At 49.6% G+C, this 25,349-nt stretch overlaps 3 protein-coding genes across 3 annotated transcripts; 2 read left to right on the top strand and 1 right to left on the bottom strand.

Moving 5' to 3' along the window:
• Positions 1-394: 394 nt before the first annotated feature.
• On the bottom strand, positions 395-2,770 carry vps29 (VPS29 retromer complex component). Its single transcript, XM_068752011.1, has 5 exons — positions 2,741-2,770; positions 2,340-2,351; positions 1,590-1,781; positions 1,053-1,288; positions 395-842 (listed from the first exon to the last, which is right to left on the bottom strand). The coding sequence occupies exons 1-5, from the start codon at positions 2,768-2,770 to the stop codon at positions 725-727; spliced, it is 588 nt and encodes a 195-aa protein (XP_068608112.1). The 3' UTR covers positions 395-724.
• Positions 2,268-10,002, top strand: eif5 (eukaryotic translation initiation factor 5). Its single transcript, XM_068751973.1, has 12 exons — positions 2,268-2,402; positions 4,113-4,339; positions 5,420-5,699; positions 5,773-5,854; positions 6,030-6,202; positions 6,324-6,435; positions 6,514-6,644; positions 7,330-7,491; positions 7,616-7,777; positions 7,873-8,037; positions 8,295-8,432; positions 8,515-10,002. The coding sequence occupies exons 3-12, from the start codon at positions 5,628-5,630 to the stop codon at positions 8,611-8,613; spliced, it is 1,296 nt and encodes a 431-aa protein (XP_068608074.1). The 5' UTR covers positions 2,268-2,402; positions 4,113-4,339; positions 5,420-5,627; the 3' UTR covers positions 8,614-10,002.
• A 489-nt stretch (positions 10,003-10,491) lies between these two features.
• On the top strand, positions 10,492-25,142 carry LOC137907619 (MAP/microtubule affinity-regulating kinase 3-like). Its single transcript, XM_068751972.1, has 18 exons — positions 10,492-10,631; positions 12,232-12,414; positions 12,770-12,823; positions 13,879-13,927; positions 14,297-14,362; positions 15,227-15,297; positions 16,195-16,251; positions 16,928-17,164; positions 17,261-17,380; positions 17,690-17,789; positions 18,468-18,580; positions 18,662-18,806; positions 19,106-19,311; positions 19,436-19,539; positions 20,100-20,372; positions 20,661-20,687; positions 23,606-23,650; positions 24,475-25,142. The coding sequence occupies exons 1-18, from the start codon at positions 10,581-10,583 to the stop codon at positions 24,818-24,820; spliced, it is 2,247 nt and encodes a 748-aa protein (XP_068608073.1). The 5' UTR covers positions 10,492-10,580; the 3' UTR covers positions 24,821-25,142.
• Positions 25,143-25,349: the final 207 nt, after the last annotated feature.

Raw genomic sequence — 25,349 nt, forward strand, 5'->3', positions numbered from 1 at the left:
AGTTCAGCTTCATAGACGTTATTGGGCCTAATTCTCTTTGTTGTTGTCCTTTTGAAAGCATCTGTTACGCTTCCTTTGGGGTAAGTGTTGGTTGTTTGTTAGCCTAGCCCTAAGCTAATATTCACTACACCAGATAAACATAAGCAAGTTAGCATTAATGTTAGCGACTAGAACAACACTGGGAGAGCACAAGCCTCCACCAAGGCACAAAAGCCCCCAAACCTGGTCAAATATTTACAGGAGAGAATATACGTTACATTATAATTAGTTTTCGTAACAGCAGAAAGGACACAAGCAGCGGGACTTTCATTCTTTGGAAAGACTTCAGAGTCGATCGATCAGAGGTCAGATTAGGAGACTGGACCAAACAGTTATTTAAAAAGGAGGCGACTGATGGAGTGAAACTGAATCTTTATTGTGGGAAGAGATGGAAGAAAAAGGCGGATTAGATGAGGCTTCAGGCCTGTTGGTTACACGCTACACAAAGAGGACGAATATAACACAAACTCATATTCATTTGGCTAACAAATACATGTGATATTATTGCATTCTCTACTGTTATAAACTGACAGTTCGGTTACAAGCCAGCGCTGATGACATATAAACATTATAATACACAGGTCTCAGATTGTTACAGCATGGACGGGAGCTGCTGCCCCCTGGTGGAAAGGCATGAAAAATGCAGCGAGCAACCTTGACCCAACCGCTCTCCTCTTGGTATCCTTTAAGATTTTTTGTACTCGATTCTCTCCACCTTGACGTCGTCTCCGATCAGTTGATAAACGTACGTCACCACCGTGGAGGCCTGGATGTCCATTAATACAAAAGAGGGAGTGATGTTGCTGCGAGGAAGGGAGACGGAGGCGTTTTAGATCATTCCTGCAGTCCAGGCTGATTGTGATTCACCGTATTCGGTCGGTTTCACTGTGTGACACTGGGGGCTAATGAGCAGTTTTTTTAATAATCAAAAGATTTTTGCCGATAACTTTAAGGATAATGCCCACATTTTATGGGAATTTAACGGCTTGGTAGGAAGCGAATGATTCACCTACCTTTCCTGCACGCAGTAGGCGCCCGTGGCCGAACCAGGGTTGATGTAGAACTTGTTTTCATTCTCAAACGCCTCAAACTTGTGTGTGTGGCCAGAGATGAGGATGTCAACGTCCAGCTGCCTCTGGAGCAGTGCCAAACTGGCCATGTCGCCCCAGGGGATCACCTGGTGACCGTGGATGAGACCGATCTTGAACTGGCCCACCGTGACCACCTTCTGTTCTGGGTAGTTCAGGTTCTGGTAGGGAGAACGTGGGAAAGCAGAACAAGCACAGTGAGGATTATACCTTTGAGTCAATCGACCTGTGCAACATCCACTTCCCTCTTTCTGCAATTAACTATTCAGTAACATAAATCGTGTATAGATTCTTAATGTGTAACCTTGGTTTCATTAGAACTGCAATATAAAATAATTTAACTGCCCCCAACACTTTCTGAAATAAATACTCATCTAGAAGCTGAAATCTTTCTTAGTGACTGACAGAGTCCTCCTGCAGGGCTCTGGAGCCTTTAATGGTGGTTTCCAAAGATCCACAGACCTCGTCAAAGTCGCCCCGGACTATGTGGACGTCCCCAGCGAGCGTCTTCAGGTAGTCGTAGCTCTCCTTGGTGCAGAGGTTGCCTGTGCAGAGGATGTGCTGGATCTTCCCTGGGACCAACAGCTTCTTGAACTTGGATGGGAGGGTGTTGCACCGATGGGGGATGTGCAAGTCACCTAACACAAGGACCAACTAGTAGTATCACACACACACACACACACACACACACACACGCACACACAAGGAAATAACCACAAATCAGCCGAGGAAGGTTTCAGCACCTAAAATCTGGAGAAAGTGGACCAAGGATAGAGCTCTGCATGATGCCAAAAGTCAGGAAGTTCCCCCAGAACCACTTTATTCCTCTAGATGTCTTCTTAAACACCAGCAACATACCATCAGGACGTTACTGCACAGTTTATTCACAGAGTAACACACTGTTGGTCAGTAATTGTTGTGAGGAACAAGCTGCATACATTCAGTATCTGAAAACAAAATGAGTCAATTCTATTTGTCACAGGTCACCTGAAAATATGGATTGAGTCGGAGCAGTCTATTTTAGATTGATGAGTCATGTCATTTGTTTTCAGGACCGGAGCAGATGTAATTAAAGCATCATAACCTTCCAGACACCGGATAACTGCATGATAGCTGAAAAACAGAACCGCCACAGCAAGCCCAAGCCCATGTGAGCGCGCCAGGCAGACGAGCAAGCAGAAAACTGGGGTTCAAGGCAGCGGGGGGACTTACCCGGTGACCAGCCTGGGCGAGACGGGGAGAAAGACAGAATGTGCACGGAGAGAACAAATCAAGGTAAAAAGAAACATGTCAAGAAAGAGTTGGGAGAAGAAGGAAAAACTGAAATTAGAAATTAAAAAGGGGATGAATTAAGTCGGATATTCACTGAAAGAAAGTAACAACGTGGTTTAATCAATTGTTAATGGTTAGTGACAATGAGTAACAAAACGTGTGCCTGTGTGGTTCAATGCGTAACGGTGTGATGGAACAAGCAAAGAATTCAAAGCGCTGCCTGGAGTCTAGTTACAATCAGCCTCATCCATTTCAGTAGAAACTAAACGTGCTGCTCAAAGGCGATGAATAAAGTGTGGCTGTAACCCGACTGTACGTTTGTGCTGACCAAGCGGGCTTACCTCGGGACTCGACTTAAAGTTCGGGTCCATAAGTAAGTCATAAAAATCCTTAATAGTTCACAGGAAAGGAGCCTCGCATCAAAACAAGTAGCCGTTAGCCTGTTAGCACCGCTGGCTAATGGGTTGGTAAAGTAGGGGGGAAAGAACAACTTCACGATATCAGTTAAACTCAACAAGAATGGTTGTTGAGCAAACCGAAAGAACATATCGATCAAAAGGAACGGGCGCTTTCCGGTTGCTAGCGACGCAGTCCTAAATATTAGACGAGACGGTTCAGCTGTCATGTGATCGCTGGGCCAGCTCGGAACGAAGCTTCATTCAAACCGAACGTGATGCCGCCCCCTTAGCGTTAAGATAAGACCGTATACCGAAAACAAAGCCTTCGAAAAGCGGCTGGAGTGTTCAAAACTGTGGCCGGAACGCCATTTCATACTCACCATTTTGCTGCTTCTGCTTGTCAACTCAGGAAGCACCTACGGACGTAAAGCGTCGGACCGTCAGCCAATGAGAAAATAGTTTGTCAGCGCGAGTCAAGCCAGATGTGACGTAAGAGGTAGCGCTTCATTGTACCTTTTAAAGTAAAACACGAGAACGTTTACAAATAATTGCGATCTTTTGTCATTTATAGACTGCAAATATAACATCTTTTGTTTTTAACTTGCCCATAGGTCACTTAAAATACCCAAATTTCGTATCGCGTAGGAATCGTGAACTACTTCGGTTAGTTAGAAAGACCGCGGCTTTTAATTTGAAAACGTACTAATACCGGATGTTTCTTGGTACGTGTTAGTAAAAGCGCCGTTAGCAGCAGTGCTTCGCAGAACCTTCGAGAGGTAAGGTGCGTAATCATGGCGGCGCTGGTCATTGTGACGTCGATTTTATAATGATACGCGTCATTTTGTCGCAGGGAACTTATCTAGCCGCTCAGTTTTAGCAGCGCTACTTAATCATGTTGTCTTTGATCAGCTGCGTCGGCAGCTTTCGGCTTACGGCTGCGTTAGCTTAGCTGCTTGACGCCGCAGCTTCGGGCTAGGGTTATTTCCTGGCGTCCAACCATAAGAGCGAGTTTCGCTGCTTGGATAGGATAAGACTATACACAGTGTGGTCGTTTGTAGATAGGCGCACTGTATGGCAGCCTACTCGTCTTTTCTTAAATCACTTTATTGTAATTTGTCTAAGGAGCACGTGTAACGCTAACTAGCTAGCTAGCTGTTGTCTGCTCACTGTTACGTAACCTTTTAAACTACTTGACGAAGCAGTTCCTTTGAGGTGCGTTGCTGTCCTAGCTAATCGTTAGTTCCCACAGCAGCAGCGATGCTAACGATGCTAGCGGTAGCGTCACGAATAACAACGTTACGCTCTTCTCCCGAAGGTCCCTGAACCTTGAGGACGCTCCGGACTGCCCCTTCCCTCCCCGAGCCTGGTCTCCGCTCCGTTGGGACGCTTTAGGGGGTTAAACCGAGCATCTTCGGGAGCGGAAAAATAAATCGTTCAGAATCCTGCTGCAACCAATACGAAACCAGCACCGGCTATCGACCACCGTTCACTGCGGCTCTTGGACGATCAGCGTTGAGTTTATGTCTTTGTTTTGCGGAAACGGTAAGTTGTTGGAGCGATGTTTGGCCTGTTGTCGGTGTTTAGGGAGATATGCGGTCCGCGGTCATACTTCTGGGGTAACGGGGCGATATTACGCGTTATTGTGAAATATTGCATGATTGCTCGTCTTCTGTTCCAAAATGGCGTCTCCCAGCCGCCTCGCTCGTGTGCCGTGGCTGTGTGACGCACTCTGCAGCAAGCAGACAGCTAAGGCTGCTAGCCGTCTGAAACGGTCTCGTCCTCCTGACGGGCTGTCGCTGAATGGAGTCCTGTTAACGCGTCAGAGAGGAATGTTACGCACATAGGCGTGTTTAGCTAGGCCTCCTGTTCTGACCCGGTGACAAGGGGAGGCCTCATGAAGGCTTTGTGACTAAAGCCGGCGGCCCTCTAGTACAAAGGCCTTTCACTGAACTATTTTGGTGCTTGCAGGGCCACCAAAGCACCCCGTTTTGTACCTGGCTTTACTTTTTCCTCTGCAGTCCTCATGCTGGCGCCGTGGGGTCTCATGGACATTTGCTGAATGAGATTATCTGCAGGAGTTCCTCAGCAGCGTTGAGGGTCATCGTATTTGTGCTCGCTGTTGTTTAGGTTTAGGTTGCGTACAGCCCTGCATTCGGTGTTGGTGTTCTCCAAACTGGGCTTCGGGTTTGAGTCAGACTCTGTCAAGGATTATCGATCACAGCTGGAAGTACTTGAGAGTTTAGAGAAGCAAGTTCAGATCTGTTTGAAATAAAATGAAACGCAAAATCACACCTTCAACCGCAAATTCTCTCTATCATGAGTCTAATGTCAGAACATTAAAGCGTCGGGGAATGGCGGGCGTTTATTTTCTTCCTTTTCATTAAGGAATCCATTAGTCATGTTGGACGTCTCTTCCAGGAGTTGCTTAAAACATAACGTGTTCCGACACAGCTGCGTATTTTTGCATCGGTAGTGGGAAAGCTCCTTTGTTTTCCAGATATTGGTTCATAACTCGGAGATCTGACTACAACTTGTAGTTGTTGGTGAAATAGATTTGACACGGCTAGAATAGTTATTTATTTAAACGTTAGATATTTATAGATGTCCCTGTTTGTTTTTCAGAGCTGTTGCGCAGCCGTTGGAACCTGTGTGGTGGAAATCTAGCCTTCAAGCAAGGAGCCTGCGGCCACAGCGGCACAGCGTTTTTCATGTCAGAGACCGAGCACGCTTGCAGTCGTTTATGTCATCCCCTCTTTTCCAGACAGAAGATCCCGAAAAATCCCCAACCAAGATCCTTTTGTCTCACTGATAGTGCTAGCGTCAAGCAAAAATGTCTGTCAACGTCAACCGCAGCGTGTCAGACCAGTTCTACCGCTACAAGATGCCCCGTCTGATTGCCAAGGTAACGCCGAGGCGTGGGCTCGCTACGCTAGCGGCTTCGTTTTGGGTGCACCTTCATTTCTCTCTATCTCCAGGTTGAAGGCAAAGGGAATGGAATCAAGACGGTCATTGTCAACATGGTGGACGTTGCAAAGGCACTGAACAGGCCTCCAACATGTAAGGAGCGACATGTTCGGTCCGCTAGCTGACGGTTTAGCGTAAAGAGTTCATTTTGGTTGGCTTTTAACTTTTCATGTCTCTACTCGAGGCAGGATCTTTAAAATTTCACGTTTGCCTGAAATCGAGTCTCCCACAAATCCTGTCAGCCTCACGTACGTTTTTATCTCCACAGACCCGACCAAGTTTTTTGGTTGTGAACTCGGCGCTCAGACCCAGTTCGATACCAAAAATGACCGTTACATCGTCAATGGCTCCCACGAGGCCAACAAGTTGCAGGACATGCTTGATGTGTTCATCAGAAGATTTGTGCTGTGTCCCGAGTGCGACAACCCCGAAACTGATCTGGTAAATAGTTCATCAAACCTTTTGTAACTGACACATTGGATCATATCGATGATTTGGTGAAGCCAGGAAGGCTTGGCGTTGGGTGACTGGACCTGATTCACAGCTTCTGACCTTGTTGTAGCATGTCAGCCCAAAGAAACAAACCATTGGCAACTCCTGTAAGGCCTGTGGACACCACGGCATGCTCGACACCAGACACAAGCTCTGCACGTTCATCCTCAAGAACCCGCCTGGTGAGAGACCGTCGCCTCGCGCACACGACTCGCGGCCCGGCTGTGATGCGTCCTGAGTAACTTTAGCTTCTCCAACAGAGAGCACCGATGGTGGATCAGCATCCGTAAAGAAAGAGAAGGAGAAGAAGAACCGCAAAAAGGATAAGGAGAACGGCTCGGGCAGCGGCGAGGCCGGAACCCACGAGACCGTCGGTGCTCCTGGGACTGTGGTGGGTCTGCTCCCCTCGTCGGGGGTTGTAGTGACGCTAGATTTACTCCCGCCAGATGAGGCGGGGAGCAGATGTTGAGTTTCTCAACAGCAAACGCAGCTTGATAAGTCTGACGCGGTCGTTTGCCGAGCGCTGAAACGTCTGAGCTGTCCGGCGTGAAGCAGCTCAACGCCCAAGCCCTCCGGTTGTGGCGGCTGAGCGGACCAAACCACGTGATTCCAGAATGCTGACTGGCTCACAAACGCGCTTCGTCAGGAAGTTGGGACATCGTGCCTCTTAAAGCGTTTTTCTTTTTGTGGGTGGAACCGTTTCCTCAGCAACGCAGTCACGGGTCCAGGTCCAGCTGGGACTGGTCTGATGTCTCTGGGTTCCCTCTGAAGCGCTGATGTGGAGTTGGCTGTGAGGAACTGGTGACTCGTCCAGGGTTTCCCTACGCCAGCGGTCGACGGGGATTGGGTCTAGCGGCCCTGCACGGGATGAATGATTCCAGATTATGGATCGATGGCTGGAATGAGGTTGTTTTGAGTTGACCCAAGTCCTCAAATATCACCTTTGATCGGCTCCGACGGGCATCGACTCCTCTGATTTGCTACGAGTTGCGTGCCAGTTTGTGATTTGTTGGCGCAGCAGCGGCCTTTGGAGGTGGAGATGTTTGTCTTTGTCTGACCTCCCTGTGTCGGGTCAGGATCAGGATGACGACGACGACGACTGGGCCGAGGAGACTACAGAGGAGGCGCAGAGACGGCGAATGGAGGAAATCAGTGACCACGCCAAGAACCTGACGCTGAGCGAAGACCTGGAGAAGCCCCTGGAGGGGAGGGTCAACATATTCTATAACTTTGTGAAAGTAAGGGTTCCCTGTCTGGAATTGGAATCGTCATCCTTCCAAAGCTAAAAGGCTAATTTAGGCAGCATGAGTAGAATCCTGAGTTCCCTGTCCGCCTGTTAACTTTGATCTATTGCGTTTCCAGCAAAGGAAGGAGGATGGAACCATCGATGGCGCCGATAAGGAGATCCTGGCGGAGGCGGAACGTCTGGATGTGAAGGCCATGGGTCCCCTCATCCTGAGCGAGCTGCTGTTCAACGAGAACATCCGCGACCAGATCAAGAAGTACAAGCGCCACTTCCTGCGAGTACGTTGCGATGACGCTCGTCTCCGGTCTCGGACGATGTTCACGTCTTCCTCCTGTGTCGTCTCTCACGGCTTCCTGCCTGAATCTCTTCCCAGTTCTGCCACAACAACAAGAAGGCCCAGAAGTATCTGATGGGTGGTTTTGAGTGTGTGGTGAAGCTGCATCAGGTCCAGCTGCTGGCTCGCGTTCCCAACATCCTCAAAGACCTGTATGACGCCGAGCTGCTGGAGGAAGACGTCATTGTTGCCTGGGCGGAGAAGGTGAGCGTGAGGAACCTGTAGGAACGGAGTAAAGGGAACCAGAACACAAAGGTGTCGGGGGCCGGGCCTGTCTGGTCTGCAGCCCTTCACAAGTTCTCCTTCTCTGATCCATGTGAAAGAAGAACATAAAACAATTTCATGTTTTTGAGTCATTCTAAATAACTGATGAGGACGACGCCTGGGGAGTGCAGGAGGTGCACGACTCTCCTGTTCCAGGTGTGTTGAGTCTGATAGAAATCTGACTGTTTATCCACCAGGTCTCTAAGAAGTACGTCTCCAAGGAACTCTCCAAAGAGATCCACGCCAAGGCGGCTCCTTTTGTAAAATGGCTGAAGGAGGCTGAGGAGGAGAGCGAGGAAGAGGAAGAGAAGGAGGAGGACGACGAGAACGTGGAGGTAGGGTTCAGAGGGAACTCGTGTGTGCGGTGCCGTGGAAGACTCGGCCTTCACCCGGGTCGCTGGTGTTGTTTGTTCCCAGGTGGTGTACTCGTCCTCTGCCCGCGAGCTGAAGCTGGAGGCGGTGAAACCCGACACGCCTGGAAAGGAGGACGACGACATAGACATTGATGCGATCTGAGACGCGCATGGTGATGCCGTTTTGTTGTTGTGGCTTTGACTCGCGCTGTCCTGCACCTGACCCCCCCCCCCCCCCCGCTTTGTGGCATGACTTAACATAGCGCTTTACCTGCTGCACATTAACTCTAGTTTCAGGATGTATTCAGTTGAAATGAAGTTCCTTTGTGGATTTTAATCTTTGGACGGGGGAGGATTTTGACTGCACATTAATTTTATTGTATTTCGGTCCTTATATTTTTCCAGTCAATAAAAGATGAATGTTTTACTATCCACCACACTTGGCTGCTGGTTTGTAGCTAGACGCAGAAAGGGCCGCTGGACTCGTGGTCGGCAGTCGTCGCTGTTATCTTTGACTTCTGTTCAAACGGGGAAACGTGGCCCGACTGATTCTGGATGAATTTTAGTTTTGATCCACTTCAGATTTAGTTGATGAAGGATTCAAAGTGTCTTTCGGAGATGCTTGCATCCATTAAAGTTCTGCTCTGAATCAAAACTATTTAAAAGTAAAGCTCAGTTTAAACGCTTTGACACAGAAGATGACGATGACAATGAGTGAAATTAACATTTTAAGATGAAAAATTATGGGTCAAATGGTTGCGTAGATTCTGGGAATGTTCGTCTTCGCGGTCCCAACCGCGTCTCTCTACGACCTTCCCTTCCCGAGATATGGCAAAAATAAAGCTTTGCACGCATGTGACGTCTACACCGTAAATCACATCAACCTGTCCGTCACCTCGGTTATAGCCCCATGTGTCATCTATAAGTGTACCGAGTTACAAGTTGATGAGACATTTGCTTGTGTGTATATTTATGCTGATTGTAAACTTCTGATGTTCACTGTAGCGGCGCCATGTCTCCACAAGAGGGCAGCATTTGTTATCTTGTGGCCGTTTCTGGAATGAAACCGAAAACCGGAAATGTCCCAAACTCCATTCATTTTTTTCGAATTATCGCGAGAACGGTGATGTCTCATCAACTTGTAACTCGGTACACTTATAGATGACACATAGGGCTATAACTGAGGTGGCGGTAACTGAGGCTTTGAATGAAACGTTCACCTTTTTGTGAATGCAATAAATATTTACAGAAGAACTGAGGCTGCAGAGGTGAAGTAAATGTACAATATTTTGATATGAAATGTAGTTTCAAGTGGCTTAAAGATAAACCTCAAGTTTCCTGTGCTTCGTGCCTTATTATAGTACTTGTGTAAATGTACTTGGTACTTTTCACACTTTCATTACTGTATGTCTATAAATGCAGTAATGAAATAACTATGTTGCTTTGGCGTTTCTCTGGACGCACCGATGCTGCATTCAAGTGCTGTCGGAAATTATCTCTGTCAAGCGGGCAGTAATTTAAAGCACGTGTACTAAAGTAATAAAAATCACTATCAGCATCATATTTCATACCCCAGTGTTCTTTTTAGTTATATATTTGCTTATAATGTGATGGACATTTATTTCAGTTCAATCTTCAATAAGATTACATTTCAGATGTCGACGTTCTTCCGCTCGTGACAACGTTCTGACGTCGGAGCCAGGAAGTGGTCCACGAACGCACCCTAATCCAGCCCAGCCTTTCAGAAGCCATTTTGGTCCCACCTCGAGCAGAGCAGCTTCACTTTGGGCAGGTGACGGCTGACGCCATGGCTTGTTTTTAGACGAGGAGGAAAGCCTTTGATGATTTTTGGAAGGGCGACCGACAGCGCCTCCACCTTTGGTTTAGTCGCTTCTCTGACGCGGCCCGTGATCTGAAGGCTCGAGCCGCGCCATGTAAACATTCAGTTCAACATTGTTCCGGTCTCCCTGGTGGTTCGGCTTCAACGCGTCCGGTTCGGATTTAAACAGTCACGACCCACGCTGAGAGCCGCGACGCGAAACACTCCTTTGATCTTTCGACCGTCGAAATAAAGAGTTTTTGTGGAATTCTTTGACATCAGACGGAAACGGAAGAAGGACGAATTAAAAGATGTCAACAAAAACTCCTCTGCCGACGGTCAACGAGAAGGAGACGGAGAGTGTAAGTATAAGCGCTTCGTGGGTTTTTAGTGGGTGACTGAAGATCAATGCTGTGAACTATCCGAACACAACTCTTTGAAGTGGCTGGATGTCTGTTTTAGGTGCGATATTTAATGGATGATGGCTAATTGTTTCACATTGGGGCTAGTAAACAAGCTAATTTCCGGCCTACGCGCACCAACGCGCACCTCCAGAGATTACTGTGTGAGAGGAAACCGATCGATTCTGATGAGGCTCCGGTTAATACGGACGGAGTCCCGGTATTTAGGCCCAGCCGGGGACAGAACTCCGGTACTTTGCCTGCTGAGTCTGGAAAGCAGCGCTCGACCCTGTTCCGACACGCCATTGGCTCTCCCAGCTGTCACTCAGACATTTCACCCGATCAGCTTCCAAATATGGGTTTCATTAGTCCCGCCTCCTTCGGATCAACACAACATCCTGTTGTCTACGGAGCCTCGATTTGAACTTCCGATTAGAACTTTCACAATAAAACTAATCTGGAACTGTTGGCAAAAATGTAGCAGTAAATAGAACATGAAACAAGTTCCTCTCATTTGAGAAGCTATAACAATATTATAAACATATTTTTATAGCTGAATGTATTTCATTTCATTTATCAACAGATTGTTTCAGCTGTTTTTTGTGTCATTGATTAATCTACCGGTACCCGTATGCTCATTTCCAAACTGCAGATTTCAACAGCCAAATGGGATCAATGGGTCAATACTCGGTTATGTTTTACATCGTTAGGAAAGAAAAATAGAACACGTCTTTAAAAAGCGGTGAACAATGAATTAGAATGAATTCAGGGAGTTTTGCCTCCCTTCACGCTGTAGGTTGGAGCTACGAAACTGGACTGGCTTGAAGCAGTGTGAGGTCGTCGGCGTACATTTTATTGTGGCAGGTTTTATTTCACAAAGGCACTTGGTCCTCGCTAGTGATCTCATGTTGTCGTCTTCCTGCTAGTCCTTTATTCTCCGCATCCATCTGTACAACTGCAGCGATGACTCGCCATGGAAGCAGGCAGAGAGCAGAAACTATTGATCCCTGGGGGGGGGGTTGTCAGTTCGGCACTTGGATGCAGTAATTCAGTAGCCAGATGTTGCCTGGTGTTGTGGGAGTCTGTGGGCTTGTCCAGTGGGTTCCTGTCCGAACATGATGGGTGGTCAGGGGGCCGGGGGACGGCGTAACCCCCTAGAAGCAAGGATTGTTCAAATTAAATGGAGGGGGGGTTGTTTTGTACTGGAAGGAAGTTGTCTCTTATGATTAGCAGATGATGATGTGGAGGAATTAATGGTTTAATGTTGTCTCTCTGGTTTTAAGACGACCTCCCCCTCCTTCAGAGTAAAGGTTCCTGGAGAGCGTGTGCTGTTAACGTGGTTTCATTTTACTGTGATGTGAACTTTATTCTGACGCTGTTTACGCATCAACAAACTCAGAGGCATGAGGTTAGCATCAGTTCCATGGTCTCGGTCGGGTCTCGGTCTGGCTGTCCTGTGACCTGGTCCTGGTTACTGAACTATAGGCAGCGTTTGGGGGCGGGTCAGCGTGAGTCACGGCGAACCCGTGGGCTCGCTTCTAAAACCTGTTTCTTCCAACAGCACACGTCTCACAGTAATGGACGCCAGGAGATCAGAACGCGCTCGGCCCTGACCGGCGTCCGGTCCCGGAGCTCCGAGGAGCCGCAGCAGCCCCACGTGGGCAACTACCGGCTGCTCAAAACCATCGGCAAGGGCAACTTCGCCAAGGTCAAACTGGCCCGACACATTCTGACCGGCAGAGAGGTGAGGCGAAGCGCGAGGAGGCTGAAACTGATCTATTGATCCCTGATCAGCTGGGAGAGTTTGAAATGATGGTTTCTCTGTTGATGAAGATCAATGTAATCAGACATTCTGCAGTATATTGGAGGGGATCAATATGTGCTGCGTCATGGTAACACGAGTCATTGATCTGGTTTTAGCTGCAGGGTCACTGCCTGCCTCAGCATGCATTTGGCCACACTAAAGCAGCGTCGTCATAGCAACACCACAAAGCGTGTGCTGATGGAACAGCTGATGCAATGATGGCGGCGACGGAGGAATGCAATCTGCTTCCTGTTACTGAACGTTGTTAATTCATGTTTCCTCTCCCTCTCTCCAGGTGGCTATTAAAATAATAGACAAGATGCAGCTGAACCCGAACAGCCTTCAGAAGGTAATCGACCCCCCCACGCTGTGACGCTCATGAAGGATTCGTCGTGGCAGTGGGGGAGGTGTTCCTGTATGAGGATGGCGTTCATGCTTTGAACAGGAAGTTTGATTCGCTGTTGGGATGACATCGCTGTGCTGCTGCGGAGGGCGATGGCGGTGTTGATGCTGTGCTGCCCCCCCCCGCTAGGCTCCCCCTGTCTCCCAGCCACCCGCTCGTGGTTTTCCATCCGGTTTTCCAAAGCTCCATTGATTGTGGTCTTTGTATCTCAGAGGCCGCGACGCCGCTGACAGAAAAGCACAAAGCGGCGTCCGCTTGGAGGAATCTGACGTCTTCGTCTTCCTCTGAGCCGACGCCGCTTTAACAACCAGTCTGCTTCAGCGCCGGCGGCATCTTGGCCTCTTATGCAATAGGATGATAGCAGGGGGGCGGGATCATCGCCGAAGCCCCAATGTTTATTCCCAGCCTCGTAATAGTGTTTGGATGAGCTGAGTCAACGCTAACATCTGTTAGCAGCCCCAGGCTAACTCTCAGCCTGCAGAGGTCGGGGTCAAAGGTCAGACAGGGAGTCTTGAGCAGTAAACGGTGCCGGTCGATGAGCGTCTGGGTCGGCCTCTGTGAGGTTCTGCTCTTCCGGCGTGGGTCGAGAGCGGACCATAAAGCCTTCCGGTTACGCTGCGCACTGTTTATGGAAACGAAGGCGGAGCATCACTCCCTGAAAGAGGCGTGACATCCAGCATGGCGGTGGCGTTTAATGTGTATCTCTGGCAGCAGCTAGTAAACAACTAAAAACAAGATGGCGTGATCGTTCACTGACACTTCCTGTCAGGAGGGTCAGCCTCTCCCCCGGCCTCCAGAGTGGGCTTGATTCTCTTCAGCTGACCGCTGCTAGCTGCTGTTTAGCCGTGCTCTCGTCCTGCATGAGCTCTGATTTAGCTGAAGAGATAAACGTCGCTAAAAAGGTTTTATATTTGATCGAACGGTTTTTACAGCTTTGACGGGTTCGATTCTTCAAATATTCCAGTCGACGTAATTAACAAGGTGAACTTCTTGATTTCCAGCTCTTCAGAGAAGTTCGAATAATGAAGATCTTGAATCATCCCAACATCGGTAAGGACCTCGCAGGTTCCACGTCTGCTGTGGGTCTCCTGCAGCTCTCACTTCATTTCTGTTCCATATTTGCTGATTATTTTTCGATTGTTGTAACTTCCAACGCGCTGCAGTTTCCTCGGCTGAAGCGCTCGCCATCCTGTGCACACTCATCTCTTCCCCTCGCTCGGCCTCATTGTCTTACATCCCACCTCGTCTATATTTAGCCGTGCGCTCCTCAGCCTCCCTTCACACTGCCTTTTAGTCGCGCTCACGTGGCCACCACCACCACGTCTGTCCTCGCACTCGCCGTTTGTCCATGAGGACATGAGTCTGTGTGAAGCGCCTCCATCGTCATGTCCTCCCTGCCTGTTTGTCTTCTCCCTTCAGTCAAGCTGTTTGAAGTGATCGAGACGGAGAGGACGCTCTACCTGGTGATGGAGTACGCCAGCGGGGGTGAGCCTGAACGCACGTTTCACACAACACAACGTGAACGCGCTGAAACGCTGTCTGAGCTGCAGCACACGAGTCCATGAACGGTCTGGAAATCAGGCCCAGGTCTAATTTATTCACGTGTTAATAATTCACGAGCGTTGGAAGCGCTGCACAGCGAGCGCTCTACTTCTGCCTGCTCGGTTTAGTCGCTGTAATATCTGGGCTTAAATGAAAGGATCGTTTCAGCCCTAAATAAATCAAGCAGCTTGTCCTGTCTGCAGGCGCTGATGGATCGAGATGGTTTGATGCTAGCAGCGTTAGCTTCTCTTGAATGTACAGAAATAGAACTCCACTGCAGAACTCCTAACCCAATCGCTGCAGACGGCAGACGCACCTTCTGAGTGCAGTTTGATGTAGGAACTATTTTCACTCTGCATCACTGCGCAGGAGGAAGCGCACGTGTCCTGCTGTAGCAGAGGCGTGCAGGATGGGAACGGCTGAGCTGCTGCGTTGTGTATTTACAGTTTGAATCAGCCATAAAGTAAAGGTTGACTACAAACCAGGCATGAAGAGCGTTAGCTGGAACGTTGTCTGAGCAGCTACACGCTCAGGCTGCCTCCGCAGGTCAGCGCCGAGCGAGTGGGAGGAGTTTGAGGGCTCAGAATACCCACCGGGACACACACAAACACACACCAGACAATCCAGTTCAGCTAGCACTTCAGCAGCAGCGTCTGTAGCGACCCCCCCCCCCCCCAGGCCAGGCACAGGGGCGATGATGTACCCGTGTCCAGTTTATTTCTGCTGTTGCTCGCACCTTTGCATCTCCGTCTTTTTGTTCTGATTCCTCCTCCCTTTTGCTCTCTAATACTCCGTCCGTCCCTGCAGGTGAAGTCTTCGACTACCTGGTTGCACATGGAAGGATGAAGGAAAAGGAGGCCAGGGCTAAATTTAGACAGGTACCCAGCGTTCTCCCCCTGCAGTGTTCTGCTTTCACACCTCAGGAAGCCTGCCGTCCACGTCCTGTCTCTGAAGACTGATGAGTAACGTCCAACCCGGGCTCCTCCCCATCACTCACACTCAGCCCAAAGTCACGGAGGCGTTGGACAGTAAGACACGAGTAGCGTGAGTTTAACTGGGGCGGTAGCTGCAGAGAGGTGAGCTGGCCTTCTGCTGCTTCGTCCTCTGCTCCGAGGACAAGGAGCACCGTCTCCCCAGTTTGAAGACACTGTCAACTCGTTGTCTTCTTTGAGTTAGCTGCTAACTGCTACTAGCTGCGATGTACTTACTACCAGCTGTGGGTGACGCACATCATAGGAAGCCTGTGTTGTTTGTATTGGCAATAGAATAATTACTAAGCATAATGACAATTGTATAATTGTCATTATAGAATATAGATAGAATAGAATAGAGGTAGAATAATTACTAGAGTAGAATAATTACTAAGCATAATGACAATTATATAATTGTCATTATAGAATATAGATAGAATAGAATAGAGGTAGAATAATTACTAATTACTAGAGTAAAATAATTACTAAGCATAATGACAATTATATAATTGTCATTATAGAATATAGATAGAATAGAATAGAGGTAGAATAATTACTAATTACTAGAGTAAAATAATTACTAAGCATAATGACAATTATATTATATTGTCATTATGCTTAGTAATTATTCTATTGCCAATACATGTTACTGCAGTACAGCCTACCTGTGAGGTCGGACTGGCACCTGGACAGAGACAGAAATACAGCCACACCTGCATCACGTTTTAGCTCCTCCTCTTCCTCTATCACAGTCTGAGAGCAGAACACCACACATCAGACTGAACTTCTTTTATCCTCCTGCAGATCGTATCGGCGGTGCAGTACTGCCACCAGAAGCACATCGTTCACAGAGACCTCAAGGTGAGTTCAGAGATCATCAATATCACTGCGCTCTCAGATCCAGGGCTTTGGGGAAATGTAGGCAGTGACTAGGAGGGATGAAGGTTTCAGAAGTTCCACCATAAATGCACAGAAGAGCAAGCTTCAGGCTGATGTCGGACGAGAGCTTTAAATCAGACTGATGATATCTGGGAGTCTTTACACGTCTCCATCTGCACAAAGCTTCATGTGTTGGATGCTAATCCGTGGTTAGTGCTGGTCCTGTAAACAAATAATGACCTCTGACTCACGTTAGCTAGAAAGGTCAGCGCCGAAAGCTGCGCCACTGGTTTGTGTTTGATGACCCATTGATTCCCATCGGCGAGGCCGTCCGATCCCACAGCGCTCCGCCACCTGCTGGAGCTTCCTCCTCCAGCCAGGCGCATCCGTCATTAATCCAGGCGGCTGTTCTGCACCACATCCCCCGCCGTGGCGATGCGCTGATCCATCAGCAGGCGGAGCACGGTGGCGTCGCGTCTCCCAGGTGGGAGCGGAGAGATGAAGATGAATCGCCCCCCCTCAGACGTCTTCAGCATCATCTCACTGCTGAAATGATTCTGTTGTCTCCAAAATGTCCTCATTCAAGACAATAAACAATCTGTGTGTGTTTATTTCCCCTTCGTTCTGCTCAGGTTGATTTACCTGTGTCCTTCCTCAGGCGGAGAACCTTCTCCTCGACGCCGACATGAACATAAAGATCGCAGACTTTGGCTTCAGCAACGAGTTCACTCTGAGCAACAAGCTGGACACGTTCTGCGGTTCTCCGCCGTATGCAGCGCCGGAGCTCTTCCAGGGGAAGAAGTACGACGGCCCGGAGGTGGACGTCTGGAGTCTGGGGGTCATCCTCTACACGCTGGTCAGCGGGTCGCTGCCCTTCGATGGACAGAACCTCAAGGTGGGACATCGCTGCTGCCCCGATACTGAGGCTAACTCCTTTAGCAGGTTTGCCTCAGCCTCACGTTGACCCTTCAGGTTCTCCTCCCCTTTGCAGGAGCTGCGGGAGCGCGTGCTCCGAGGGAAGTACCGCATCCCGTTCTACATGTCCACAGACTGCGAGAACCTCCTCAAGCGCTTCTTGGTGCTCAACCCGGCCAAGCGGGGCACTCTGGAGGTGTGTGAGGAGTGAGGACACACAAAGGGTTAATATACCTCAGTGGTAATTAGTTTGGTCTCAGAGCCATTGGTCAGCTGTGAATTAAAAATGGACACGCAGTCGGCGCTACAATGTGAATTCGACATTAAACGAGGAAGCCGTGTCTTTGACTAACACATTCATTGAGCGTTGCCGTGGTGATGGAACAGCCCGTAAACTGAAGGAATGCGGTTGCTATGAGGTGGGGAACTGGTTCAGGTGGGTGCCTGAACGCCGGGACCACAGGAGGTTTCTCAGACATCTAAACGTCTGCCTTTGCCTCTGCAGCAAATCATGAAGGATCGATGGATCAATGCAGGATTTGAAGAAGACGAGCTCAAGCCTTACACGGAACCAGAGCTGGACATCACAGACCAGAAGAGAATAGGTAAAGCGTGATGAGTGATCCGTTGTGTAATCCGATCCATTCAGTGCGGCGTGAGATCAGAGCGGAGACGTGCAGCAGAGGGTCCGATTAGTTCAGTGCTGAGTGCTTTAAGAGAGCGGGTGGAACACGGTGATGAAGAAAGACACAGGAGCGCCGCTGCTGCATGCAGAGAGGCATGGAGAAGCCCCCCCCATCGTGCCCTGGAAACCAGAGCTCTTATGTAAGAGCAGCTGAAGCAGCCGGCGGCGTTCACGTGTCGGCGATAATGACGAGCTCGAACCCACGACCCAGCAGAATGGGACGGCTCATCCTCAAACTTCAGGAAGCCGGGAATGGAAATGTGTAGCGGATTCCCATCAAGGCTTCAACGCGCCGTCAAAATATCCGTTATCGGCGTATCTGAAGAATGAGTCATCATCTGTAGATCGATCAGTAGAGTCATATCTGATCCAGATGTAAACGGTGACGATGACTTCCTGTCAGGTCAGAATCGGCTGCTTCTAACGGGCTTAAGTTAATTCTGATGCAGCAATGTGAGAACGAAGCCCGCTCGTTACGATCCGTCCGGGTGGCTGTCTGTCTGCGGAGCGTCGGCCATGACGGTGAATGGTAGCTAAAACACAGAGGTGCTGTTTGGGGTGACGCCCCTCATGAGCGTTTGTGTCCCGTGTCATGCAGACGTGATGGTGGGGATGGGCTACAACCTGGAGGAGATCCAGGACTCCCTGGCCAAGATGAAGTACGATGAGATCACAGCCACCTACCTGCTGCTGGGCAGGAAGGCCTCTGAGGTACGGACGTCGGCCTGCTAGCGTGAGGAGCTTCTTGTTTCTGCTGCTGGAACTCACTGGGGTTCCATCCTGACCCAGCAGGAGCCCAGCGAGTCGGCCTCCAGCAGCAACCTGTCCTTGGCCAGGCCGAGACCCAACAGCGAGCTCAACGGCCAGTCGCCCTCCCACCTCAAAGTCCAGAGGGGCATCTCCTCCAACCACAAGCAGCGCCGTTACAGCGAGCAAGGTGAGGCGGACACGTTGGGTTCTGCCCCCCCTCCTCATAAAGATGTCTTTAAATCAAAGCGGTGGGGACGCTCCAAGCCTCGGTGCTGTCCTCCAATAGAGCTGCAGAAGCTCCAACATGTCCTCTCGCAGGCTTTCACTTCCCCTTGGTGTGATTGAGACCAGTGGACCTGCTGCTGGATGGTTTGAATTGTTCTGCGTGAGGATCCATGTTAAATCTGAACGTTTAAAGCTGGCGTTTTGCGAGAGGAGCAAACGGCGTTGATTCGTCGCCGCTCACCGTGTCTGTTCTCTTTGAAGTGGGTCAGAACGCCCCCCCAGGGAAGAGGAGTCAGACCTCCACAACCGAGAACAGCACAAAGGAAGAGGGCGGAATCCTGCTCCCTAAAACCAGCACGCCAGGGAGCCGCGGAGCCCCGCCCTCCAGCCCGCTGCTAGGCAACGCCAACAACCCCAACAAGGCAGACATCCCTGACCGCAGGAAAGGCGCCACCACCGGCCCGAGTGTGAGTGAGCAGCGGGGAGTCGGCATCCTGAACATCCTGATTCACGTCTTTGTTGTCTTTAGTTTGTTCTCTAAAGTTCTGCGGGTCAACCACCTTTAACCGGCGGCGTTCCTTCCTCCTACAGAATAGTACGGCGTCTGCAGGGATGACCAGGAGGAACACGTACGTGTGCAGTGACAGGAACAACGCGGACCGTCTCTCTGTCACCCCCAACGGGAAGGAGAACAGGTGCGGTTTGTTTCCAGGTGGGGGGGCGTCGCTGAATGACGGCTGATCATCAGCTGATCCAACTCAGGCGGGCTGGGGAGCGCTCAACCATCCTCTGCCATGACCTCTGACCCCTGATCTTGCGGATCGGAATCGGACCCGAGTTACTGGTGCTGAGCATCGGCCACAAACATTAAAACCGATTCCACTTGGAGAGTTCCATTCACATTGTCTCTAAATGAAGCACAGAGTCATTGGCGGTCGTCCCGGGACCGTGGGGTACCAGGGAAGCCTCCTGACCCTAACCCTAACACTAAACGAGGTTGATCTGCATTCACCAGCCAGCTGATTGGACCATGTGTGACCTCATTTCCTGTCCTGCTGACATGTTGAACGTTAGCGATGTTGCTAGCAGTAACAAGCAGCTTGTGTACTTTTTGATTCTGTGCATTTGAACGACTGTCGGCATTAGCTGATCAATAAAGTTTATTCAAACAGTTGTGACTATCGGCCCAACTGTACAGCGCACGTAGGACGCCTGCGGTGGAACAACCTTCACGTCTGGTTTCTTCTCGCTCCAGCAGCGTCGCCGTGTCGCCCGGCAGCCAGAGGGATCCGGTGGCGTCGATCCACAGCATCGCCAACGCCACCACGCCGGACCGCCTACGCTTCCCACGAGGCACCGCCAGCCGCAGCACCTTCCATGGTGATCAGCTGAGAGACCGCCGCACCGCCACCTACAACGGCCCGCCGGCATCGCCCACCCTGTCCCACGACGCCACCTCTCTCTCTCAGACCCGCAGCCGTGGAACCAGCAACCTTTTCTCCAAGCTCACCTCCAAACTCACCCGCAGGTAGGAGAGGAAGCTTCTCTTGTTGGTTGGTTTAGGGGTTCTACATGGTGGTGTGTGTGTGTGTGTGATAGAGGGTGGGGGTTAGGTAGTTTGATTGTGGAGAGGCCTGAATTAAAAACGTTTCTGTCCATGAGCGATCTGATTGGACCAGGCCAGCGACAGCTTCCTCTAAAATCAGGAAGTGCTATTTATTGATGAACTGAATGTTGATTCCGATCACCCCCCTCTGTTCACCCCCGTGCCCCCCTCTTGACCCTCCTTCACTGTTTCTTTCTGATTCTGTTGTAGAAACATGTCATTCAGGTTTACCAAAAGGTAGGAGTCGCTGGACAGGCGTGTGGAGCTGCTGGCCGAACTAACACAAGCTGAGCAGGACCCCCCCCCCCCCCCCGAGTGCATTTACACACACGATGGATGGATGACGCGGCGTTGCTGCCATCTGACAGATGGAGCGTTTGAAGATCGATGCCACCCCCATTTAGCTTAGCTTAGCAGAAAGACTGGAGACAGGAACGATGCTTGCCTGACTGTCCTGATTTAGCCGTCGAAGGACCGGCGGGGGACAGATCCAGCAGATCCGTCCTCCACCTGATGGAGCTCTGCTTAGAACCACAAAGATATTGTCGTCAGTAGAAGCTCGTAGAAAGGCTAACGGCTAATCCTCCACTCAAGTTAGCGTATCATTAGCAGGTACATGTGAAGCAGCGCTAGCCACGTTTTTAGAAGGCGATCCTTGTCATGGTAAAAACAGCCTCTAATTCACGCTAACTAGCTACTGGCTACATATTCACTGTGCAAGCATCCGAGGCATCGATCTTCAAGCTAACAAAGCTAACGTGAGTCTTTGCAGAAATGTTGAACTGTTCCTTTAAGAGGGCTTTCACGCAGTATGTTTGACATCAACGCACGTATCCATGGCGACCTGCAGAGGACGTCTGTGTGTGTGTGGGTGTGTGAATGTACTCTGCGTGGCTGGTCTGACTGGATCAAGGCTGATTGGGAGAGCTCCTCGATCAATCAGCGATTGACCGGCAGCACGCCGCCTGCATGGGGCGGTTCTTTGGGTTCCTCTGAGGCGTGTGGGGACCGGTTAGAGACCCGGACCGGTGAGCTGTTGTTCTGAAGGCTTTGATTGTGTTTCCTGCAGGTACAGGAAGTTAAGTTAAGGTTAACGTCCTCCAGAAGCTGTAAGTCTACATCCGTCCTTAGCTGCGCTCCGGTTTGCATTTGGGAATGTTGGGATTCTTCCGCTTGGAGGCCAGCTGGTGGTGTCGGACATGGTTTCCATCTCTGCAGCTCATTGATCAGCTGGACGGCACCTTAGACCACATTTACTCCCGTACAGAAACAAACGAGCCAGCATTATCTCCACCTCCAATGGTGGATGTAATAGACGTGGGAGGTCTCAGCAGTAAGAGGTGGACCAATCACAATCGGGCTTAATCTGGCGGATGTCTGGTGCGACCCTGGCGCCGGCGTCAGAACCAACTGTGGCCTCTTGAAAACTCGAGGAGCTTTATGTCCCTCGCAGGTTCCAGTCTCCAGGCTCAGCAGCGCCCTCTACTGTCTGATTGGTGGACAGTCGTCTTCCTCTGGCATCTTCATCATCCTGTATCATCTCAGGCTTCCTCATTACTTTGTGCAGTCAAAGGTTAACAGATATTTAGACTATCTAGTACATAATCAATCGTTTCCATTAAACTTTCAATCATTGAAATCTAAATATTTAAGAATTAATGGAACAAATAGTTGAATTAAATAAACATTTCAATTCGAGTTGTTAGTTTCTTCAACGGCCACAATCAGCTGTTTGTTTTGAGCTCATAATAAATGAAGCCGGTAAAGACAGGTGTAACCCGGCTAGCGCTGCTAGCGTCGTCGGGCTCCAGGCTCAACCTTTGTTTCCTGTTCTTTATTGTGTGCTAACCTTTTCTGTTTGAGCCCCTCCCATTGTCGGACTAAACACCTTCGTCATCTTCCTCCAGTCGGGATGTTTTAGGTTCATCCTCCTCGTCTCTTCGTAGCTCCTGTGTTTTTGCCTTCTTAACCTTCCTCCGTCCTTGAACCTTGACCTCTTCCTCTCTGCCTAGGGTCACTAGTGACCCGGCCAAACGGCAGACGCCCAAAACGGGGCCGGCCAACTCTGCCCCCCAGGGAGGAAAGCCCCTTAGTAAGTCTTCTGCCCTCCAGTCTGTCCTCCTGTCCTCCTTCCTTTCATCTCCCCATCCTCTCCTTTTTTTTGGGCCTGTCCTCATTTCATACATTTAATATTCGTCCCTTCACCTTTCTTTCTTTTCTTCCATCTGAGAGAATCTCTCTTCTTCAGGTGCGTTTTCTTTCTTTCAGATTCAGGAGCAGAGGATGTAGGGAGTTGTAGGACGATGAAGATCTAGAGTAAGGGGCTCGTCCAATCCTCCGTCTGAGACCAGAATCTTGTCAGACCCCCCCACCCCCCCGTCTTGTGATCCCACGGCCTCTCGGGCCGGTGTTCTGTTCTCTTGTTGTCGGGTCTGGACTGGCGCCTTCCTCCGTGCATGCTGCCGAGCTGTTCTGTCAGGGAGGGGGTCTCGCTGCTCCTCTTTGTCCGTGTGTTGTTCTTCATTCGGGGGTGTTTAAGGACTCGTTTCAGAACGCAGCTGCAGGTTAGCTTCGCCTGTCCTTTATTGATCGGTTCTGACGCCTCTGGTGGGACGATCAATCACCCAAACACGAGAAGCTCCGAGTCCAGTTTAATGAAACTGCAGCAGCAAGAATCCTGAACCGTCAATGATGGATCCAAAAGGACCAGATCAATCATTAAATCATCCCGAACCATCAGCTGAGGACTAAAACAAGAGTTTGATAGATAAACGTTCAAGGTTTCCTGTTTAGATTTAAGTGTTAACGCAGTAGAGAGCCGGACCTCCTCTGGACCGGCGCCATCCTTAAACCCTCGTGTCCCTCCGGCGTCGGTTGGGAGCTGGTCGGATGCGTTTCCTTCTTGGATGTCTGAATATCATCACTGCTTTTATCTTCATCTCCGTGGTCCTTCTGAACCAGAACCTTCTGTTTCTCCGTTTTTGTTCTGTTTCCTTGTGGTGCTTTCTCATTGGCGTCCCTCTCGTCCAATCACACGTCAGATGTGATCTTTGCTGAGTCACTGATTTTAATCCAAGAATATTTATTTGGAGAACAATCCACATCTCCTGTCTTCTCTTTTTGTCGTCCTTGTCTCATCTTCTCATGCGCTTCAGAGTCTCAACCGAGTTTGAGAGAAACGGGAGACTTGAGGGCTCAAGGTGAGGTTACCTGCCCCCCCCCCCAGATTGTCCTCGTCTGCAGCCTCGGCGCTCGACCGACTGGCTGAGGACCCCCGTCTGCTGTTTCTCATGGGACGTTTCATGTGTTTGGCGATGGGCGTGTCGTGTTGGAGCTCCGCCTTCTTCCTGTTTCAGCTTGCTCTTTGTATTTTATGTTTGCATGGTGTGCTGCTCTGCTAGCATGGCATTTTATACTTTTGTCAACGTGCACAATGATGTTAATCCCTCAATAACCAAACAGCATGGACATGTCTAGCCCCCGTCGATGACAGATTGACTTGATTAATGATTAATTTGACATTTCAAAATGCTCAAAGACCCTTTTAACCTTCTAGATAAATATATTCTGCTGCTCAGTGAAAATTAGTTTTATGTCCAACATCTGAACGCAAATCAAAAACCCTGAACCGGGTTTAAAGGTCTTTGAGGATTCACCTTGAGAACCACCCAAGTCGAGTTGAACTGATTCGTCTTTGTAAACAAACTGGGGCTAGAATGAGTCGTGGAAACGGGCAGCAGCTCGCCAAATACTCCGAGGAATAATCCAACATGTTGGGGACGTTTCTTTCTTCCTGAAGGCTGGATGTGGATCCGGCGGCACAGGCTAGCTGTTCCCAGTGTTATGTAAGCGGTGACTAGCGTACAGACACGTCAGGTGTTGTTCTCAGGTGACTCAGGAAGTGAAGAACGACCCTCCATGTTGGATAATCTCTTTATTCTGACGGGAGCTGCTGATTCTTGTGATTCTGCTCGCTTTAAGAACAAAACGCAAAGCTGGAACTTATATGTTGCTCTCTCGACAGTCGCCATGTACCTGGGGATCAAAAAGGGGAAAATAAAGACGGCAAGCCCCGCTCCCTCCGATTCACTTGGAGTATGAGGACCACCAGCTCCATGGAGCCTTGTGACATCGTGCGGGAGATTCGCAAGGTGCTGGATGCCAACCACTGCGACTACGAGCAGCAGGAGAGCTTCCTGCTTCTGTGCGTCCACGGAGACGGGAGAGCCGAAAACCTGGTTCAGTGGGAGATGGAGGTCTGCAAGCTTCCTCGTCTCTCCCTCAACGGCGTCCGCTTCAAACGGATATCCGGATCATCCATCGCATTCAAGAACATTGCTTCCAAAGTTGCCAACGAGTTAAAGCTATGAACAAAAGGGTTCACATGTATATCTAAAAGTATTTAAGCTGCACAGAGTAGCAGGTCCCAAATGACTTTTTATCAAACTAAGTACAGAGTACGTATTGATTAATGTATAGATTAAGGCTTTTGATCACTACTAATCTCCGATCGTTCAGTAACCGGTTGAATGACTCGTCATGCTGTGAATGTGGACAAACGCATTTCTAGTCTTATTTATATTTCTCCTGGAAAAGACATGAGCATAGTTTTGTTTTCAGTGTAAATACTGTATCTGTCAGGACTACTTTACTGCAATACTTTTTCCTTTTGTATTTGGTAAAGCTGATGGGGGGGGGGGGAAGGGAAGTTAACGCCCACACGGTTTAAGGGCCGCTCGAGTCTCATTAAAGTGTCTCAACCTGATTCTGGTCTCGGCCGGTCATTTGTGGTCACACCTGGTCCAGGTAAGAATTCAATGTTAGAGTTCTACTTTGAACCCGTGTTGTTCCGTGTCAGGGTTCAGATGCAGCAGGTGATGAGCCCAAACGCTTTCTGGG

Source organism: Brachionichthys hirsutus, chromosome 18 (assembly GCF_040956055.1).
Source record: "Brachionichthys hirsutus isolate HB-005 chromosome 18, CSIRO-AGI_Bhir_v1, whole genome shotgun sequence".
Classification (NCBI taxonomy): Eukaryota; Metazoa; Chordata; class Actinopteri; order Lophiiformes; family Brachionichthyidae; genus Brachionichthys; species Brachionichthys hirsutus.

Excerpts from the sequence above, each read along its gene's own strand:
- eif5 (XM_068751973.1), top strand. The coding sequence starts at position 5,628 with ATGTCTGTCAACGTCAACCGCAGCGTGTCAGACCAGTTCTACCGCTAC. Across the intron at positions 6,436-6,513 it reads CATCCTCAAGAACCCGCCTG|AGAGCACCGATGGTGGATCA; the intron begins GTGAGAGACCGT and ends CTTCTCCAACAG. Across the intron at positions 8,433-8,514 it reads AGGACGACGAGAACGTGGAG|GTGGTGTACTCGTCCTCTGC; the intron begins GTAGGGTTCAGA and ends GTTTGTTCCCAG.
- LOC137907619 (XM_068751972.1), top strand. The coding sequence starts at position 10,581 with ATGTCAACAAAAACTCCTCTGCCGACGGTCAACGAGAAGGAGACGGAG. Across the intron at positions 12,824-13,878 it reads ACCCGAACAGCCTTCAGAAG|CTCTTCAGAGAAGTTCGAAT; the intron begins GTAATCGACCCC and ends CTTGATTTCCAG. Across the intron at positions 20,688-23,605 it reads TCATTCAGGTTTACCAAAAG|AGTCTCAACCGAGTTTGAGA; the intron begins GTAGGAGTCGCT and ends CATGCGCTTCAG.
- vps29 (XM_068752011.1), bottom strand. The coding sequence starts at position 2,770 with ATGGACCCGAACTTTAAGTCGAGTCCCGAG. Across the intron at positions 1,289-1,589 it reads TCCGGGGCGACTTTGACGAG|AACCTGAACTACCCAGAACA; the intron begins GTCTGTGGATCT and ends TCTCCCTACCAG. Across the intron at positions 843-1,052 it reads GCCTACTGCGTGCAGGAAAG|CAACATCACTCCCTCTTTTG; the intron begins GTAGGTGAATCA and ends CCTTCCTCGCAG.